This window comes from Vanessa tameamea, chromosome 19 (genome assembly GCF_037043105.1).
Source record: "Vanessa tameamea isolate UH-Manoa-2023 chromosome 19, ilVanTame1 primary haplotype, whole genome shotgun sequence".
NCBI classification, from domain to species: Eukaryota; Metazoa; Arthropoda; class Insecta; order Lepidoptera; family Nymphalidae; genus Vanessa; species Vanessa tameamea.
Window position 1 is genome coordinate 11,046,898 of NC_087327.1, and position 21,619 is coordinate 11,068,516.

The window sequence follows — 21,619 nt, forward strand, 5'->3', positions numbered from 1 at the left end:
TTTTTTGAAATATTCCTATTTGTCTATTCCATTGTAATATCTGAATATTTATAGAAAACAATATCATGAGCTCGTAGCAAAAGCACGAAGGTAATCTTGATATAAAATATGAATGCTACATTCAAGATAAATAACAAAAGACCCTTTTTATTTCAGTAAATAAAAAAAACCAGAAAAACTGAAATTATAAAATGCAATACGTAGCTCACCCAAAAGATTTTAAATTCAAGCCAACGCTGATGAGAAATACGCGAGCATTCATTTTTAATGAGATATGTACTAGCGAATTAAAACAGCGGCTAAAATAAAACTATTTTTTTACTAAAGCGAATTTAATGGTAAAAAATTGTGTGAAACTCTAGAGGCACTTAATTTGTTGGGCTCGTGTGAGCTAAACGCTGAAACTGACGCTTTAAATTTAATTTAAATCACGGTTTTTCGTATTTGAGATCTACCTTATATCTACAAATTTTCATTAAATAATTCTCACGATAACATATTTTATCTTGTGTGTAAGATGCTATCTGTTACGCTGTCGGACATGTATTTGTATATGGAAACACTTACCAGGATAAAAGTCATGAGATTTGGACATCTTGACTCGTGCCCCAGTCTCCTTCTGCAGTTGCGCGATGGTCTCGCCGCCTTTGCCGATGATAGCGCCGGCCACTATCGAAGGCACCAGCACCTTGAAGTGGTAGGTCGGCTCCACGGCTGATAAAAATCATACATTATTTACACTGTGCAATATATGTTAAAACACTACGTCCTGATACTTGAGTGATGTGTAAAGTTCAAATCGTTTTTAGATGATTCATTGAGAGTATGACGTGACAAGTATCAGAACGCAGATTGAAATATCTGATATTAGGAAGCTTTTATGACGAAAAAATGTCTGATTAAGGTTCGTAAAACCCGAATGTTATTACAGTGGAAAGAGCAGGAGCGAATATTACAGAACGATTCATACTTGGCCACAATGTCGTAAATAACCTCTGTACAGTGAGTCAGTGTGAAGTGCACGTTTATGTGTGTTTGTAAACCACTCCTGTGCTGATGTCAGTCGCAAGTGCATTCATGAGTTATATGGCGAGTTTGAGAGCTCGATTGTACGGTTAGTGTAGAGGCCTAACGATTCGTTTAAATTGTCTGACACGTGTAATTTTTTTGTCGTTTACTTTAAATATCACTGGCAAGTGTTACAAGAATACATTTATATTGAATTGAACAATTACAAGAATGAATTGATAAAATAAAAACACATAACTAGAGAACATGATCCTAGAGAATATTAAGCTATTACGTTTAAAATGCGATTTTATCGATAATAATAAAAAAACACTATGTCTAAGCTTTAAACACTTATACAAGACCTCTAATACAACAATTTATGTTATGACAAAAACTGATAATGAACACTTAGCTTGTTTTGTGATTATAATTGAAGGCTACGACGTTACAGCGAAAATATTACCATAAATTATCATCATGCATAACATATTGAAATAGAATATACCGACGGTAAACATGAACGATCTAAACATATATTTACAACGGGAAATGTAGAAATATCAACAGCGACCAGACCAACAGCGAAAAATATGACAAATAAATCAAAAGATGACACCCAAACAACAAAATATCATCCTAAATACGAACCCTTTACAAGTAACATTTAAAATAATGGACCTAGACAACATACAATCAAAATTCGACCCAAGAAAGTTCCCTGACGACGACCTAGGAACAGATTGTTAAAATATAAAGATAACTCGAGCAATTGTCAATAGAGCTTTGGGGATATTTTCTGAGAATCAAAGATAAAAATTACTTAATATAATTTCTAATCTTATCTTTGATTCGCTTATCATTAAATATTACACGAAGAGATAACATTTTATATAATTTAAAACATTTTCATATTTCTGATTATGCGTTATTAAACCAAGCATTTGTTATATGACGAATATTAGACTAGTTAATGGAAATACTTCAATTTCTAAAAGAGAATAAGTTAACTGGAGGCGTTGGCTCTATTTAATTAAATCGAATCAGATTAAATACACATTTAATAATTACGTCTTTGAGCTATCTCTGTTTTTTGTATAATCTACTTACCTATCTTATCGTCAGTGCAAGAAATTTAAACACTTCATTAAATAATAATTTATTCATATAACTCATTCAAATTACAATTTTAAGTTGCCAGCTATTATAGATATAAAAAAAAATCAACCCGACCAAATGAAATTGTTGTTTTGTAAGAATTACTTAAAGGAAACTTCCAGCGTCGCAATAGAAGAGGTTAATAAAGATTTATAAGAGCAGAGGCAAATGATATAACAAGGGTTTCAAGGCGACACGGACGTACCGTTTTGTAAAGCTACTACATCTCTTACTCGTATAAAACATCCGGTTACCGTCGAGACGGTCCGTCTAGCTTTAATTAAAAAAAACTCTTCTGTATTCTCTCTATTGTTTATTTTTCTGACAATATTTACTATTGAGCATCTGAATGTGGGATGGCTGGCGTAGTAGTAGCGTACATTTGAATAGTTCTGATTTCAATTCTCCGCTGTTTACGCAACGCCAATATGGATGAGAATAAATATTCATTCTTTGTTCTGTAAATTAGAGCAAGCTAGCTTTTTGGGACGTTGCCTTTTACGGACGACTTTTTCAAAAAGTACTTTAAGCATCAGTTAAAAAGCACTGCGCATTATTTAAAACACTGCCTACTGAAAAAATATTTCAAACAGTCCAAATGAGAGAGATACTGAGATAAAAAAAAACCATAAAAAGTTTGTATAAAATGGAGTTCAATGATCAATTCCGTTAGGGAACAAAGTCAAATAGATATTGTTGACCCAATAACAAGTAAATATGGAGCAGTAGATAGACAAGGACACAAAGGCACCTACGTCCGCGGCACAATTGAATCGCATCCCACGGCCGCATCTCATTTGGCCTCATTTCAAACGAAGCGTATCCTACACCTGCCACTTGACGTGGCGAGCTTCCGACAAGTCATTGCAATTTCATAAAAATACTGCACTATATATCACCAATAACGTAAATCTTCAAATACATTGGGTTCCTAAAACTGTTTATAAATTAAAGGACCTTGTAAAATATCACCAACTTTTTGGTTTTCAAGTTACAACGAATGTCAACTATTTTATATGTCAAGGACGAAAGTAAAGCTATGTTGTGGTATCAGGTTTTAATGAGTTAACTTTATTACGTAAAATGTTTATTTACTTTAAACACGAAGTTTAGAAACGAAACGAACACAAAGAGTTAAATAAAAAGTACTACACGAAATAAGACAAGCACGTTTTTGAGTAAACATCAATTAAAATGAAAACGTTTGTCGCGTCCGATATTCTTGGTAATATGTTTGCAACAGTGAAGCAATTAGCCCTTGGCGTTATGGGAGTTGTATAACCGTGCATCGGACGTGTGCAGTTAGTCCACATTACACGAGCGATTAAATAATCGATGCATGGAAAGGTCAATGGAGAATTCTTTTAAACGATAGTCATTTTACCGGTAATTAACGGTAACTTTATAATTTACGTTATATTAATACTGATTAATTAAAACTGAATGAATAGGGAGTAGGCACGGCAGTGAGCTTGTCTATATATAAGGCAAGACAATCCAGCACCTTTTATTTCTGCGTGTCAAGCTATTTATTTTTATTTAGTGACTTTTGAATAGCTTTAGTGCAATCAATAAAAAAAAAACTGAAATAAGTTTAGAAAAGAAATTGTTCGAGACGTCAGTCATTTATGTTTTCAATAATGTCGACTTTCGACCAGTGGCCTTGGTCTCGAACAATAATGGTTTCGGGTAACCAAATTACGGTATAATAATGATCTATAAACAATGTAAACATGAATACCCTAATTGAGTTTGATCGACGTATTGATTTAACTTGAGGTCATGAACTTCGGCTAAATATTCATTCCTTCATTCGGAAGGTATAAATTCCTTCCGAGAAATTCCGATTCTGATTAGCTTGCGATAAAATATCAATTCCTAGACCGTTGAAAACAAAGTGTAGCGCAAATATGAAATAATCATCAAAAACATTCAAGAAACAATTTGCGCAGTCATAGAAATTATAACTTATATTGTGTAAAAGGACCACGACATCGAAATGTTTGAACGGCGTTAAAGTTAAATATGTGTATTCTCGAAATTTCTTTAGTGTGGTGTCTTAGTGATTTGCGTTTGACTTCAGCGAACAATATACCATATGATTTCCATAATCTTGAATGCAAACACGTGTAACATTTAGTAATACACTACACGCTTTAACATAACGCACTAATGCGTTAGTATGTAATACCTATTTTATCAACGATTCATCAAGGTCGTTCACTAAAACGTCTTGTTGAAGTCAAGAGCGAGTTATACCTTTCAAAGCTACGAGGTCTGACTTCAAATTACGAAATCAATTTTTCTTGAATCTCACAAGGAAAGTAGGTACATCTAGTAACATAACACTGTCAAATACAGTTCATAATAATCAGTAGAAATATTTGTCAGGTTACAAATGATCAAATAGATTTTAGATTCGTTTACTTTCATACACAAATTGATGGCACAGAGTATGTACTTAATTTCATACCGGTTCTTCTCAGTAGAATCACATTCCGAACCGATGGCAGCTTTAAATTTAATATATCTTCTAAAATGACAATTCAAAATTGCATTCGCGATTTGAATAAATGTATGACTTAGATTTTTATTCATTCAGTCTGTGGCTGTGGACTTTCTTATCCATTGTAGACCCTTATCACCGGATTTTGTAACAAAAAAGGACGTTAAAAGCTTAAAGCTGTATTGGATTGGTCATCAGGGTCAAGTGCAACATTAAAATATTGATTTTTTGTGTTGTAAACGATCAAACAGTTCTATAACATACATTTAACTACCCTTACATTCAAATCAACTCTCAGTACTTCAGAAATTGTTTTAACGAATATAATATACGTTTGTTTTGTGACCGAATAAAAATAACTACTGGGTAACTTGCCGGTAATCTACATTCCGAACTGATGCGTTGGACGTATATTTGTTTAGTAGAATTATGAATGAAAAGTGCTCGTAAGAGCATGTTATATTAATAGAGTATATTTTTCATTTTGATATATTATCATTTGTGATTCATTTTGACGATAAATAGAAACGAATCTTTTTTTTTTTTAATTTACCTGTTCGCTATTTGTGTAGTGGTACTCTATGCGACGTCAAACGATGAAACGACGAGGTAACGATGTTAAGCAGATGTACCTCTAATGCATCAATCGAGGTCACTTTTTAAACGGGTCGTCAAAGTCAAGAGCGAGACATACCTTCCAAGTTGAAGGGTCCTCACTTTTGTTACGGAATAACACGAGACAATATATCTCGTGTCTATGAAGAATCTTTTGTTACATCGTCTGACCTCGTCCATACAATTTTACTATATACGATATACATAAATATATACATAAGCGCCGTTAGACTGACCTGATTTCCAGATGAAATAAATTATCACCGATTAATTTGCGTTAGCTAATTATTAGCCATTCCTGAATAAGTTGTAGTTTTATCAACGTGTCTGTCTGTATCTCGAAATATTTTATTGACAAGATCGATATCGATAGACATCATCAATATTAATTATTATAAAAACACAAATTCCTAAACTGGTTTGAATGATACGAAGAATTATTATATGGTGTAATTCTTACTGTATTTAAAGATTACGGATTATCGATCTTTAGTCCTTTTCGGATGTTTCTCGAGTGTGTTCGTTCGTCACATTCTATATTTGGCATATAGGTAAGCAGTGACTCTATTATTAACGTCCAACTTCATGCTTAGACTTTGACGACTAAAGTTAATTAAACAGAAGACATTAAACATGAAAACACAGACGGACGCATACACGCAGACGATCAGATAACCTTTATTAATCTTTTATTTTTCCCTAACGAATTCACGTCGTATCTCACTTGTGAAATGTTAAAGGACTCTCGGTGATAAGGTATATTGATGCGTGTTCTTTAAATGTTATAATTATAAAATTAGTCAGTCGTCGAATATAACTCCCTGACATTTCACGATCGTGTTCTACGTTGAGTTTCGAGTTTATTCTTGCAGAATAGCTCTACATGTTTAAAAACGATTATAAAATAATACAATATGTCAATTATATTAATCTTTACTGTAATCACAAAGCGAATAAATCATTAATGTCATAAATTATTTATGAATAAAATAACTAAGCTCAATAACAATTACATCATTACACTAGGATCGCAAGCCGACCTTTAGTTAGAGGACAATTTTGCGTTGATTCAATGTACAATATTTAAAATAATCGAGAAGTTTTACAACGAATTACAAGAATTTTATTCATTCAAAAGTCATGATAGTGTCTACGAAAATAGCTCTAAGAGTCCTCTCTTGTCCGTTGTTGTAATACTAAAAGATGGTAACCCTAGACGAATCCATACTTGATATTATTCATGGTCAACGGAAATTATATGACTCTTGTATGTTTCAATTCCATTATAAAGAACAAAATATATAAATTATTTTCACTCTATTAGTTACGGCCTACGTATGTTACAGACGATTAAGACATCGCCTTAAATAGAAGTACAAAGTTGAAGTTGCACGACTAGACTACGTAAAAACTAAATGTCATAAGACTTCTGCTTCTGTGTTTTCTGGGTCAATATTATCGATTTAAGTTAGGTTAGGATTATCGATTACACGGTGGGACAGAACGAGGTTATCAATTCGATATATTTGACGATTATAAATCCGATTATATTATAATAATTGATTAATAACAAATAAAGGTTGTAATTTGTCCTCAACTCACGAGTGATATTATTTAAATTTATAAGGAAAGGGATAACAAATACCTTCAGTAACTCTTAAGAATAGAAAACAAGAAGTTCTTTGTTTTATGTTTACCTACTTGACATCAATTATAATAATTCTTTTTGCATAATAATAAATACGATAAAGGTAACGTGGTCGTTTCCATCAATACCTACTAGTTACTTGATGTCGAAATTCATTAAATTAAAATATTTTTTACACGCAATTCGATCATTTTCTACAGCCGTCTATCGCTTAATAACAAAATAACCACCACCCTTGAATACATCCTATATTTGTATAATAATCTGTGCCCACTGGCACGAGAAAGCGAACAGTTTAATTGAAAATTACACCTACGTCACTCAGCCGAACCGACAGCGATGATTTTTCAGCTCAACTACTACTATTAATGAGACACGAATTATTTTTATTTGGCAAATTCCCACCAAATCGATGAAAAGCAGAAACATTAAGCGGTCATTGGCCTCGTGTTTAACGTGATCTACTGAGCCATTTTTTCTTCTAACCTGTATTTATTGTTACATATATGAAACATAAAATGAAATTGTATCGGGGTTTTTCATTTTCAAAACATTTCTTACTTTAATAACATACCGTAAATGCTTCGGTTGCGCTAAAGCGTCCTCTCTTTATTGAAGATGGTTTGGAGCATATTCCACCACGTTTTTTAAATGCGTTGGTAGATACGCATGTGAGAGATTTTAATAGACACATGCAGATTTCCTGGTGATTAATAACATGAAAATTCAGTAGTGCAAGGATTTGAACGCCGCAATCGTTGGTCGTAACCACTGATCTATTTTGGCTCATCAATTTAGACTATACTGTTATACTCGTAAATTCCAGCAACATAATTACTTTTCCTGGTTTCGTCGAGTCGGATAAAAATTCATTCAACTCAATTCAATTCAACATTCCCGGTGTTGTCTAAGATCTAGTAACTAATTCTAGGATCAAATACTTAGCTCCTCGACGGTCCGACCTAATGGTCTAATTAATTTTAGCGAAGAATTTTCGGTCTAGACATGAAATAGATAAGGGTAGTGGGACGCGTTATTAATCACTACACGAAAGGATATTACTGTAGACCGAACCTTCGTGATTCAGAATAAAAGTAAGTCAGTATTTGTCAGCAAAGACTTATAAAGGAAATTATAAACAGGGCTTCGTGCGTCAAGTTGACTGTTTGGTAAATAAATTTCTGAATTTCTTCAGAAGCAGGAGAAGTTTAATTACAATGACAACGGGTTCTCCGACATAGACAATAAGTCCAAAACTCGCGGCGCTAGTACCGCAACCTTTTCTTAAGATTCTCGCAAATCATTATTAGAAGAAATTGAAACTGAAGAAGTCATTCTAAGTATTAATAGTAAACATTTACGAGACATTTATATATTATGATTGTTGTGTATTTACAGTTGATACATAGAAGTTTAGGACAGTCTTATAAACTTATTTATAGTAAAATAGACTGGAAAATACAATTAGTATTAAATAATTACTGTTTATACACATTGCTAGCAATCGTCTAGATTAATCATCATCATCAAATTCAGCCTATATTAGTCCACTGCTGGACATAGGCCTCCACCAAGGCGCGCCACTGAGCCCGATCTTTCGCCCTTCTCATCCAGTTTGTATCAGCCACCTTCCGTACATCAACGCTCCACCGTGCCACACTACGCTGGCCGATTCGCAGTCTACTCTAGAACCTACTTGCCTAACATATAATAATCTATGTAATTAATAATAATATCTCTGTCTGTTCTTTAGTATTTAGTATACAGTTCTTTAGTATTTTCCATAGTTGAATATGTATTAAGATTCAATAAAAATACATTTATTTGAATAACGTTTACTGATCCTGACGTATGAGGAATAAAGGTACTCCATACAGAAATTAGTTAATTTTAGATTTAATCGTTTAAAATAATCACTAGCAACATACTTAGATTAAATTAATACAAATACCAAAATATCCACTGAATGTCCACATCCGTGGGGTTGCCGCTTTAAAAAATGCAGCAATAACTTTAAATGGAGGAGCTCAAATCGTCTACGTGAAAATAAAATGTTGGCCAAATTTTCGACAATGCGCTTACAAGTGACGCAATTTCTTAAGCTAAAAGAATTCCGCCGACATTATGATTTTCCTTCCGTGAGAACTTAAACAGGGAACTATAGAACTCGGTATAAAGGAATATATTATTATGTAATTGTTATTGTTTGCAGCAAGCAGAAAGCTGAAAAGCCCAGATGACCCGGTGGCTAGAAAAACGTGAATTTTAACCGAAGAATGTGGTTTCAAAACCACTCAAAACATTAAATTTGATGTACGTAATTAGTTTTTATAATTTATCTCGGGCTCAGATTTCATACGAAACATCGTGAAGAAATCCTTTTCAAAAGTACGCTGTAGCTCAGAAGTGAGACTTTTTTTTTAAACAACTAACAACCCAGTAACACCTTGCAATTAGAAGTAAAAGTTTTGACAGTTACTATTTCGTTGAAAAGTTATAATAATATGCACAATAAATAATTTCAGTACAGCTAACATTGGGTTTTAAATGTTTATGCTATATTTTTAAAAATATCGCGTCATATCGCCCACGACGCGGTCGCTCGCCACCCCGCGCCCCGGGTTATCGCGCAACCGACGATCACGGAACTCGCTAAAGACGAAGCGCAGCTGTCACGTCATACTTTATGACATATTCAAATACTTGCCGCATGTTTATTTAATAACATCAATATTCACGGGGAGTGAGTGTTAAAAGGTCTGCTACAAAACAGCGAAACTGTTAAATTTGTTGAATTACCACATAATACATTTAAAAATATTATTGAAAGACAATTCATCATAAAATTTTATCACTCAATAAAATAAAATAATACTTTTTGTATAACTATGCTCGGAACAAACTCGGGTTCCATCGCAGGACTGTCCAAAAACACAAATTGTCAATATTAACCTAATTGTTAGTTAGATTTTCTTTAATTTTCTACTCGTTTTCCGAAACGGAGGTAAACTTAAAAGTCATTTTTCATAAAATACATTTAATTTGATTTGAAGCGGTACATTTATTAGTTTTATTTATTCACGAAATACATTTACTGATAAGGCCCGTACAAACTTAATCTAACTATAAAATGTAAACGTCCATTTAAATGACGTTCGTATAAATTAATTTGAAACGGACGACGATTGGTTATTATAGAGATTAGATTGAATAAAATTGTTCGCGCTATTTATAGCTCATACGAAATATTGGTGATAATAAATCGCAAACGCAATCTTATCGTAAATATATAAAACTAGCTGGTGCGGGCTCGCCTCGCTGGACATTAAATAAAAATAGGGGGGAAGATCAACGGAATTCAAAGAATTAATAACCACCTACGGTAACGCGTCGATTGATGATATTCTCAAACCGATACGTTTAGGTAAGTTAACGTGATTTACGCACAAAAAAAAAATCATATAGTAAAACATATAAAATATATATACGTAGGATTCAAAATCAAAACAGTCCTCAAGCAACAAAGCTCATAAAAGCATTTTTAAAACTGAATACTACTGGACTTCATTAAATGTAAAACGACTACAGTTTCGGTATGTAGACTGTACAGGGAACTGACAAGAAACTGTGTTCAAACTACATTTTTCCACCAATTTACTCAGGTATGTTAATTAAATGAAATTGCGCCTGCGACTCGTAATATCGATTCGACCCGCAGGCTGACGCACTGCAGCGCCCGCTTTGGCACGGTCTCCTGGAGCCGACTTTATTAAACGACCTGCGTCCGTAACATTACCGGGCGACTTCGTCTACTCACTACAGCCGATGCAGTGATCCGTGTATTAATTACGACTTGTATTCGTGACCGATGAGCGTGTACGCTTCGAGATACAGTTCCTAAGCTGAAATATATTTACGTGCAGAGCGTGACTGATTCTTAGGATGTTTTAAAAACCATTTCGTAATAAATATACACATAGAGACTAAGCATCTCTCGATAAGTAATATAACTTAGTAGTAAAATTTTAATTAATTATTTTATATAATGTTACTCGTCATATTTAAATATAATGGCGATTGGTAAATTAAAAAAATCTCGTTTCAAGTTAATTTGCGGCAGTCTTATCAGCTCTCTACTTAAATTCATATATCATGTAATAATTTATCTTTAACATACTTCTAACATTTCATTAATATGTTTTCTCCATCCGTGCTTTTCAATTACACTAAATAACAAACAATATTCTACGTGACGCGTTCAGTACCATACAAATGTAACAGGAAAATTATTCTGCAACGGCTGCCATACAATTTCATACATATACAATGAAGTCGAACGGTAATAATTAAAGATGATTATACTCGCGATGGCAGAGTGGTCAGAGCACGTGAATCTTAATCAAAGATTGGGTATTCAAACCCAATTAGAAAAACTATTTTTTTTTGAAGCACTGGGACATTTACGGCCGTTACTTTATACTCTACAAAAATGTATTTGCTACTGATTTTATTGTATATACATAATCTATGAATCTATATTATCTGTATATGTTTCCTGAAATCATCCCACTCTTATTAAAATGTAACCCTATTCGTGATTTATTAATTTTAAGTAATAACAAAATAAAAATATATAATGAATATTATTAAACAGTACTTTCCACGGAGCGATTTTATCATTGAAAGGTTAAAATTTTATCCTTAAAATAGGTTAGCACGTAGCACATTATGATAACGCAACATCGTGCTATATTTTAATATTCCCTTATCTCTTATCGACGTAACCCTTCGCCTGCAGGGTGTCGCAATGCGCCCCGCATTGGCACGGCCTCATGTACCCCACTTTACACTGACCGCTTAGCCGAGCTTGATCGATGTCTACTCGACTAGATAATACAGTCGGTAATCCAGCCTTCAATTTCACCTTAAAAATGGTGCCATGCCAAACTGAGGTTTGGCATTTCAATGATACTACTTAAAATAAAAACGTCATCATTTCTACTGTAACATTTTTCCATTTCATTTTCCTGGCATCGCTTTTCACTCGTATGCTATTTGGATGGCGTAACTTCAACATTTCCTTGGCACGATCGGCTTGCGTCATTTATAAACTGCTATATTTTATTATACCGGAAGTTGTCCGACAATACCTACTTGCAAAAAATATTGTCGATATTACCATTTCATCATTAAAGTTTAATTAGTGTAAAATATCGACCTGTTATGTTCTATTACTTTCGGTATAATTCAATTAAATTACATAATCATTTTTCGTCACAAGGCACGCGTTTGAATTAAGCCGCCAACCCACAGTGGCGCACGGACGCTTAGCGCGTGTAATTATCTTCGATGTATACAAGAATATATTACGAGCACCCACACTGACAGCCCACGCACGGTAATGTCAATATATGTCGTGCCTGAGCGTGGCCGTGCGCTGTTGTGGGATGCCGACTTCTGTCTAATTACTGTATTTCTTTTAGTTCATAATAGTAATAGTCGTTTCATCTCGACTAAGTAAACAAATTCCTTCGAACATAAACAAACTTTGAACATAGTATATTAGTAAACATTAAAGTCGATTGCAAAAACAATAATTAAAGTTGAATGAATCGCGATTCTTATTTTGCGATTATTGAGCACTAGTACGCCGCTTCGCTTCGAGGGGTGCAATGATGTTAATAAATGGAAGAGTTATTTTTTTTTTTATTTACAACAAAACTTGTACATCATATTTTTAAAAAGATACAGAAGTTATATTCGCGTTTGATTACTCGTTACGCTGTATTTACAATGTTTAGCAATTATCTATATTAATAGATCAGAGAATCGCAAGTCTTAATAAATCGGCCGTGTGTCTGTTTCATTTTTGCAGGGTAAAATATGTGTGACGTAAAACCGTGTATGTTTCTAACGAAGAAATTTGAAGGAAAACCTTTACATGTAAACAATCCATCCACGTCTTAAAAAAAGTCCCAGAAAGCCTACGCCGTTGCAAACTCCGGACTGAAAAACGTGAATTATTCCACAAAGGAATCTTTCAAAATACTAATTGGAACAGTTCAAAAGAGAGAAATTCACTTTTTCTCGCGTCATTTTTTTTAACGAAAAACACTAAAATATAATAGAACAAAAGCCATTCATTCGTTACACGGTTTCGTTTTCTTAAATGATTAAAAACGTCGCAAAACTTCAGCTCCGGTTGATACTTTTCAATGGAATGGCTATTTCATCTTCAATTTTAAAATGCCGTCCCAGAATTTCGCATTCTCTTTTATTATGCGACACTAAATCATTTCCCCTCGGGAGACCATTATGTTGGCACAAAAGATTCCTAGTTTCGTAGGAGGTCAAAGCATTATGCTCAAATCATAATCAGGTCATGTGAGTTAATGAAGATGCTCTGTTTTCCGCACTCGGCGAAGCGCAATCGAGGAATATTTAATATTTACAGCAATTTTTCAAAGATATGTATATTCATGTTGCGGAGACTTGGTTTGGACACTAAACTCGAGGTCCTGGGTTCAATTGACGCGTCTTGGAAGGTACGTAAAGGCTTAGTTTGAACTATTTTTAGTCTTCCTGGATTTGCCTGCCATTACATCATATTATGAAAGTGCTCTATGTCTTGAGCATACACTTGCGGCCGGGAAGACTATAAAGTTATCATCATCATTAATCCTGGAGTCGAAAACTTTTATTTGAGACTATTCTAAACTACTCAAACGATAAGTCATGAAGGTAAACCTAAAACGATTTCGTTGAGGACAATATGAACAACAAAGAAGAGCACATTTATTAAAAAAAATACTTAAAAATACTCTACAAAAATATTTTATCTCCGTTTGCGCACATGGGATCCCCTTATATCCAGGATAAAATATACATTGCGAACGAAAATCATAACCTCAGTTCTAAAGGCTATTTAAAATAATATTAAATACTAAATAATATTTTTCGTCTATTTTTATGTTTAGTCACAGCCTTCACGGATTTTAATGAGCACCTACTCAACCCCCCGTAACCCAACCTTCGTAATAAAATGAACCAATCAATAGTGCGTACAAATAGTGAGCGAAATGACATAAGACCTTCTAGATTTGAGTTAAATATTTAACACGAGAGATTCATTTGGTGTATTGATTAATTTAACCTTTGAAGTAATATCCTTATAAAATATTTATAGAATTATACAGAACTGGTTAAATTTTTCTAAAACAAAAACCTATAATATAATAAAAATGTTTTGCAAAACGCACCTAGATAGTAGATTGGACAGCTATCCCTAGACATAGCTAAAGCTAAGTCACCTCACGTGTCCTATATTTTTAAAGCGCGCAATGTACGCCCACAAACAGCGCAAATCGAAGAAAATGGGTCATGCACGATTGCGCATAAGAACGATAACTCTGATGTACAGCTTATCAAACTCAGTTATCGATGTAATGCTGCCGAAAGGCACAAGTCACGAGCCCCTCCCATATGCCCGAAAAACAACCTAACCGCATTGCACCAAAAGCGATGGAATTGTTTCACGTTAGATCGATTCCAAAGAAATTCTCCGTTACAACATTTTTTTTTGTTTTACCTGATAACTAAATTCAACGTCGGAAACAGTTCAAGGCTTATAAATGAACTTAGGTGCTGTGAGTATATTATGTAGTTTAATATAAAAAGTACTTTAACAAACCGATAAAGAGTAAAGGCCATATTGTGTTAACTAAGAAGCATTGAAACCCAGTTATTAAACATTCAGTTTTACGATATGTTGATAGTCACGATTGCGAAATAAGAAAAGGTAGACGTAAGCGAATTCAAGTGAAGTTTACTCAAAGCATTTGATCGCCTGTTATGAACCAGCGCCAACATTCAAGTAAACACGTCCTGAAGGTGCAAGCCTAAGCAAACAGAACTCCAAATGGGCTTCGCACTCGCCACTCATTACGAGGATTGCTATGCATTTACATTAAAGTGCCATCCACCTTAATAGGTTCGAGGGTAACTTTGTTTGTACCATTATGTTTAACAGTTAACCACATTCGGGATCACTGCTGATAAAATGATTTTGCACAGCGTTTTCTTTCTTCACAGGCATTTATATTAAACACGTTAAAATTACGAATGCTATAAACAAAGAACTTTTAAGACCATAAAATTAAATAACTGCTGCGAAATAAACTCATTATAAAGCAACGCAGTAATCGAATACAAACGAGCAAAGTTGTTGCAAGTATATAAAAATTAATCCAAATTCAGAAATTTCTGGCGAACGCTGCCAATTATGTCAGTTCACGGAGACAGCTCGGAGAACGAAGATCTGAGCCAAATCTTGGCAAAACAATAAACCACAATTAGAATAACTTACGACTGAATAATATTGTGTAAAAATCGAAAGTACTAGAGTACTACTGATTCTACTCTCTTTGAATGTTAATTAGCATTTTGTCTGTTTCACGCTATGAGATGCTTTCGGGGAACAATGGTTCCATCTGTATCTATGTATGCGGAAGGAAAAACACAAATAAGTCACGTTTCGCCTGTACGCGACTCGACTTGATAACAATCAATATTTCCCACTTTCTCTCGTGTATAACATTTTTCATTTTGATTATTTTGTAAATAAGGTAAATTAAGACGAGCAAATGAAATTTATTCCTAAAATATCCCCAAGAAGTTTCATTTTAAGGTCCGCCTCTCAAGTTTTTGACTTAAAATCAACAAGAAGTTTGTTTCTTTTCAAAACAAAACAAGGGCTTGCGAACTCCGTCAACTTGAGGAATTTCACTTCCGAATGTTTTATCTGGGGAAAATAATTGTTTCCAAACCTCTTTGATATAACAATTCGAATAACTGTAAACGGATTGATGAGAGAAATTTATTTATATATTATATTTAAAATAAAAAAAAACATACCATATATATCATCATTAAAACGAAATAGAAAAAAAAAATAATTAAGATTAAGACCATCACACAAGATACCACATAGAATAACCGAGAAAAATATCTGGCTTCTGGAAAAGTGCCTATTTTAAGGCCTAAAAACTAGTACATCAGGCTCTTCGTCTAATTGGACTGTTTGAAGCGCGAGCCCCTTTCCCGTTGAAAACTCGTTTGAGTAAAAACATCAGTTTCTTTTTACTGAGATTTTTTTAGGTTCAGTAATTCGGTACGGGATTTCTCTTGTTCATGCCTCTGTAATACAAAGTTGGGTGAATACATTATGGTCTTCCACTTAATAACTTTTTGCACTAGAAAGATAGATAGATAAATAGATAGATATACATATTCAAAGAATATAAGATGGACTTACAATCTTTCTTATTTATATAATTCAATTAATGACCATCAATGTCTACAATTTTTTCTGACTCAAAACTGAATATATTCCACGAGAAAGATAGATATTCATATTAGATAAGAACTACTACCGATATAGTTTGCTGGTTATTTACAGTTATTATCATTTAGAACATCCAATAAATCGTTAACATATTATTCAAAATATTAACACAGCTATTTATTTAAAACGTTTGCATTTTTACCAATAACGTTCATTACTATCGTGTCTACTGATAATGCATTCATTGTTTCTCTGTCAATAATAACAACGTAATAACAACATTATGTAATAGGACATCGGTCCTTAGGTTTAATGTTCTTAAGGATCTTATTTGTTTATCAATTTATTGTACATGTGACTTGTTAGAACGTTTAACAGTAAATGGGTACTTTTGCGGCGTCATTGTATTGTAAAACGATTAGATAGAATAAATTACATTAGGTAACTATCAAGACATGGTCGTCATTTTCCTTATAAAATAGGTTTTTAGTGTTTTCTAGCAAGTAAAATCAAATACATTCATTTGTTATTTAATATTTTCTTCATGGCAACAATTAATTTACCGTTTATGTTTATTTTTTTGAGTGCTTTTAATGATAGTTGGATCCAATCCGTGCCAGTCACTTCAGTTTTCTATTCTATTCAAGCTTAGTAACAAAGCTCTTCATTGTTGTATACCATTATGGGGGGTGGGTATAAGTACTAACGGCTTTACCTATAAATATTCTTTAGGGGATGAGTTGAACAAAATTTGAATATATGTATTATATGCTATATCAATGTATATTGTATATCATAACCAGTCACTATCAAATACTCATTAACTTTTCTGCTATAAATAAACAAAAAAAAAAGAGTTAAGTTTGCGAGTAAGCACCACGATACACTACAAAGCTTCAGCTTGTTTTATAAATATTAACGCATCCGATCATATCATTCATTGTCAATCACTACAAGAATCATCGACGAACCCGGAAACACATGTCTAAGTGCACAATAGAAGGCAAGTGTTTGCTCTGAGTTAGGAAGCAGTCGCGAGATAACGACCGTATTTGTTATTCCGATACATACGAGTACATGATAACAAGATATCACAAATTATTTTATAATGCATCGATATCTTGAGATAAGCATCGTTCACGTTATGTACTATTAGATATGAATAGAACATATGTCAAATATCTAAAATCTAAGCGCTCCGATAGACAGATGAACAAATACTAAAAGCAAAAAAAACGTCTTTCTTCAAATTTCTGCGCTATTATTTCAAATCCTTAAAGAAAAGTTATGGTCAGACCGAAGTTACCAACGCCTCAGTCGCCTGACCCATTTAGAACTTCTGTAGTCTACGTTTAGTGTAAATGGAACTTTTTTAAAGTGAACGAGTTAGGAATTTTTCTCCGTTTATTAAAGCCATAGAGTTTTAAATGCTTTTCAATTCAAAACCAGAACCTCGTTAGCTAAGGAAATACCTTCAAATGTCTCTTAAAAATAGGAGAACATTTCCGAAAGAAAGTGCGCACATCCATTAATTTAAACGCAAAATAAATTGAAGATAAAATGGGAGAATTCGTTTTGTTCGGTTATTTTTTGAATTCGAGATGGACCCTTAACACGGTTAACAGAAAAGACAACAGCCGAAATGGAATTTTTCCTTCCACGGGTTAATTATAAGTGGTAAGTGTGTAACGAGTGACAGCAATGCATTACGTGATCCCTCCCTAAAAAATTGAGATGTTTTCCGGTGGTTTCTGTTTTTACGAGAAAACGGGTTAATATGAACGCTCCCTTGATATTTTACATCAACGAAAAGAGGACATTGTTTTCAAACGGTATTTATTTCTTTCGGTATAAATCTTCAATCAGTTTTACTGGTGGTTGCGTTATTGTTAGATAATTAGAATATTCTATTCAGTATTTGATTAAAACTAACGATTTTATTTAAAAAAAAGAAAATTAGTAGTCCATATATTATTTGTTGCTGTTAGTCTGTAAATTTCCCAATGTTGGTCAAAATACTTCTTTCCTCTTGAGGTGAAGATTTGGAGCTAAGAACACCACGCTGTTCTAATGCGAATTTTATCAAAGACATTCAGATTTCATAAATAAGCCGCACGAAATTCGATGGTGCTTGCTCAAAATTCTCCTCAATATCGAGAAAAAATTACATGAATAAAAAAAATTGGTTATCGTCCAAATACCGAACTGCAAATCGAGGATCGCCAAAATGCTGCATGATTGTCTGTTCGCGTGTGACGTGCGGTAATGACGCACAAATAGCTGAAGCTACAAAGTAATTGCATCGATTTTACCAACACTTTGTTAACAGGTGATGATGAAACCATTTTCATTAAAACGACGAAGGCGTCAAATCTTTATATGAATCTTTCTTTTGTATATTCCATCCGAATATTTTGATAACCTCTTTTGTAAAACTGGTGATAAAGACATACATTAAAAATAATTTAAATATAATGATAGAAAATCTGTGGAGAACACACTTTAGGAGAACAGTGGGTTTTCAAACTGAGATAATACTAAACGTTCTAAACAACAAATTAAATAACTTTGCAGCAGTTTGTATCAAATGTATTTCAAAAATGTACAATTCTTTGAAAACAATCTCAAAGGTGTCAAGACTGGTCTGAATCAGATGAAACGTTATTCATGTTGGCTTTGATGTTCCGTGATCAACGCTTTTTCAGACTACAGAGCTGTGAAGTTTCCGTTAAGACTGGCTCTTGAAAAAAAGTCAGATTTTCAATAATAGCGAATGTACCTACTATTTGTAATGTATATATTATAATTGTATATAACCACCTCATTGATCTAATGGTTTATGAGGATACTGATTACGAAGTCCTGGGTTCCTAACCCAGGTCGAGCCATGAAAAGTTACAAGGTTTTTTTGTCAAGTCTAGCATTTGTCAATGTTAAATACAATATGATAGACAAGGGGCTTCGGATAGCATTTAATAGCGTTTAGGCAAGGGTCTGGACTCTTTTCGAACTTGTAAGATTTGCACACACTTGTGCACGATAATTTGTCCCCCTCAGTGGGCTAGTTCCTTCTGGGCTTAGGCGCCGTGGTCCAAATCGGTCAGGCGGAAATCATTATATAAGTAAATTAGGTGCTTCGTAATTCAATACTAATTAAGTTATTAGTGACATTTATGAGGTATTTTTTAAATAATTACAGTATCATTAACGAGCTGTTGCTCTTAACGATAATTATTGTTAACGACTGCATTATCATTGTTTTCGTCGTTTCATAAAAAAAATTTCAAGCAATTATTAAATTAATTTTACTTTGAATATTCTGATATTGAATTAGAATTTAATTTCAATTTTACTATAACGAGTGTTCTCTTAATGAGATTTACAGATACATCATATACAAATTGCCTCTAATACGAAATTTAAGACATGAATATTTTCTATAAGATTTTAAATTAACATGGTTATTTTTATTACTAACAGTATCTAAAACGGGATATTTACCATGTTTATATCGAGCTCCACCAAATAAAAATAAAAAACATGGTAAATATCCCGTTTTAGATACTGTTAGTAATGAATATTTTCATTTCAAAGATACTTTTATAAGGAATGCTACTTAAATTATTAGAGCTTTTACTATATACGTATCTATATAGTTTCTCAAAGTTTTATTTTATCTAAATTATAACATATTTATGACAAACAGACGAACATGATGTTTAGTGCTATCACACAATGATGATCATTTAAAATTATGTATGTTACAGACAAGTTTAATTTTATGTTAAAATTAGTGGTTTTTGACATTAGTTTTTACGGTAATTATTTATGAACTTATTTTTTTATTTCCTATTCGTATCATCGATAGCAGGTTTTAACGTAATAACGCAGGCAGTAATTTTCGAACAAATTTTATGTAGACTTTAAATTTAAGGTGGTCAGTTTTATACGGATAAAATAGGTCAACTTTTATAGACTAAAAATATGTGTTTTATTAAAGTCTCTTTTGGTTTTAGTGCTCTCTCTGGTCAGCTATCCTACCGCTAAACTACAGTCGGTACCAAGTTTGATTTTCTGTTTCGACTTCGATAAAGAATTAACATGGGATATGGGACATAACAGGCACATGGGATCTAATATCTTAGTTAAATGGGTCAACAATGACCAAAAGGTGGTGGTGCCATGTGGACTATTAGTCTGCCTGCCTTTTATAACAAAAAAAAAAAAAGAAAAATCAATTCCCTGATTATATATCTTTACATATAGCGTAACTATTGCAGTATTGCATTGTATTGTAATGTAATGTAATATTTACAACAAACGAGCAATACAATATAACTATGAAATTAATTCCACAGATAAGATAAAACTATTAACAAACAAACAGCCTACAATCTACAATTTCCTCTATTCTATATTTAAAAATGCAACTGTGATGATCGGCTTCGTTCAACTAAACGTTTTATTTGTTTATTTAAAAAAAAACAGAAATACACGTCTTATTGCTTGTAAAGCACATATTTTTAATGTTACTTCATACATTAATGAATGAAGATATTTATTTATTACATTCGCACATATGCGAAAAAATAAATAGTTTTTCGTACGTTATGTTGCCAATTTTTCTACGAATATTATAAAAAAAAAAAGGATTATTAGTTTCGTATCGAAAAATTACACTAAAATGATCAAAAACGTTACTTCAAATTAATAATTTTGCCAAATGCTACAATTATTTTAAAAGGATATTTAAATATTTTTTATTAAGTAATACAACTACTAAGAGTTACTTCGCTTTAAATATTGTTGATTCAACAATTAACATCTTCAATAAAAATATTTGTTGTTTCATTAGTTACATCCTTGACATTTAACGTGAGAATTATGATGCACTGGCGAATGAGACAGTGCCATCAATTAATCTTACAGAGAAAAATAATAAATGTTTCAAAAGTCCATTCACATTGTTGAATAACCAACCACATTCAAGCTCATAAACAACAATGGAACATCTATTTTATTTATATATCATTCTTTTCCAAAACGACCAAAATAATCCCTAATCGACAATTTTTTTTTTTTTTTTTTATATTAGAGGTGGCAAACGAGCAGGAGGCTCACCTGATGGAAAGTGACTACCACCGCCCATGGACATCTGCAACACCGGGGGGCTTGCAGGTGCGTTGCCGGCCTTTCAGGAAAGAGTACGCTCTTTTCTTGAAGGTTCAAGACAAGATATTGTAAGCATTACATCCTTACAATATCAGCAACATTTTGACAACACATCCGTCAACCTTGGAATTATTCATAACAACGACACGACATACCCAACTAAGATTTT

The 21,619-nt window shown here is 33.1% G+C and overlaps 1 protein-coding gene across 5 annotated transcripts in view; it reads right to left on the reverse strand.

Moving 5' to 3' along the window:
* Nucleotides 1-21,619, reverse strand: part of Ps (pasilla) — a 51,833-nt gene that overhangs the window by 28,510 nt on the left and 1,704 nt on the right. For all 5 annotated transcript variants that reach the window (XM_026630927.2, XM_026630925.2, XM_026630928.2 and 2 more), the window contains one exon: nucleotides 568-714. In XM_026630927.2, the coding sequence (XP_026486712.1) occupies nucleotides 568-714 (147 nt within the window). The remainder of the gene's footprint in view (nucleotides 1-567; nucleotides 715-21,619) is intronic.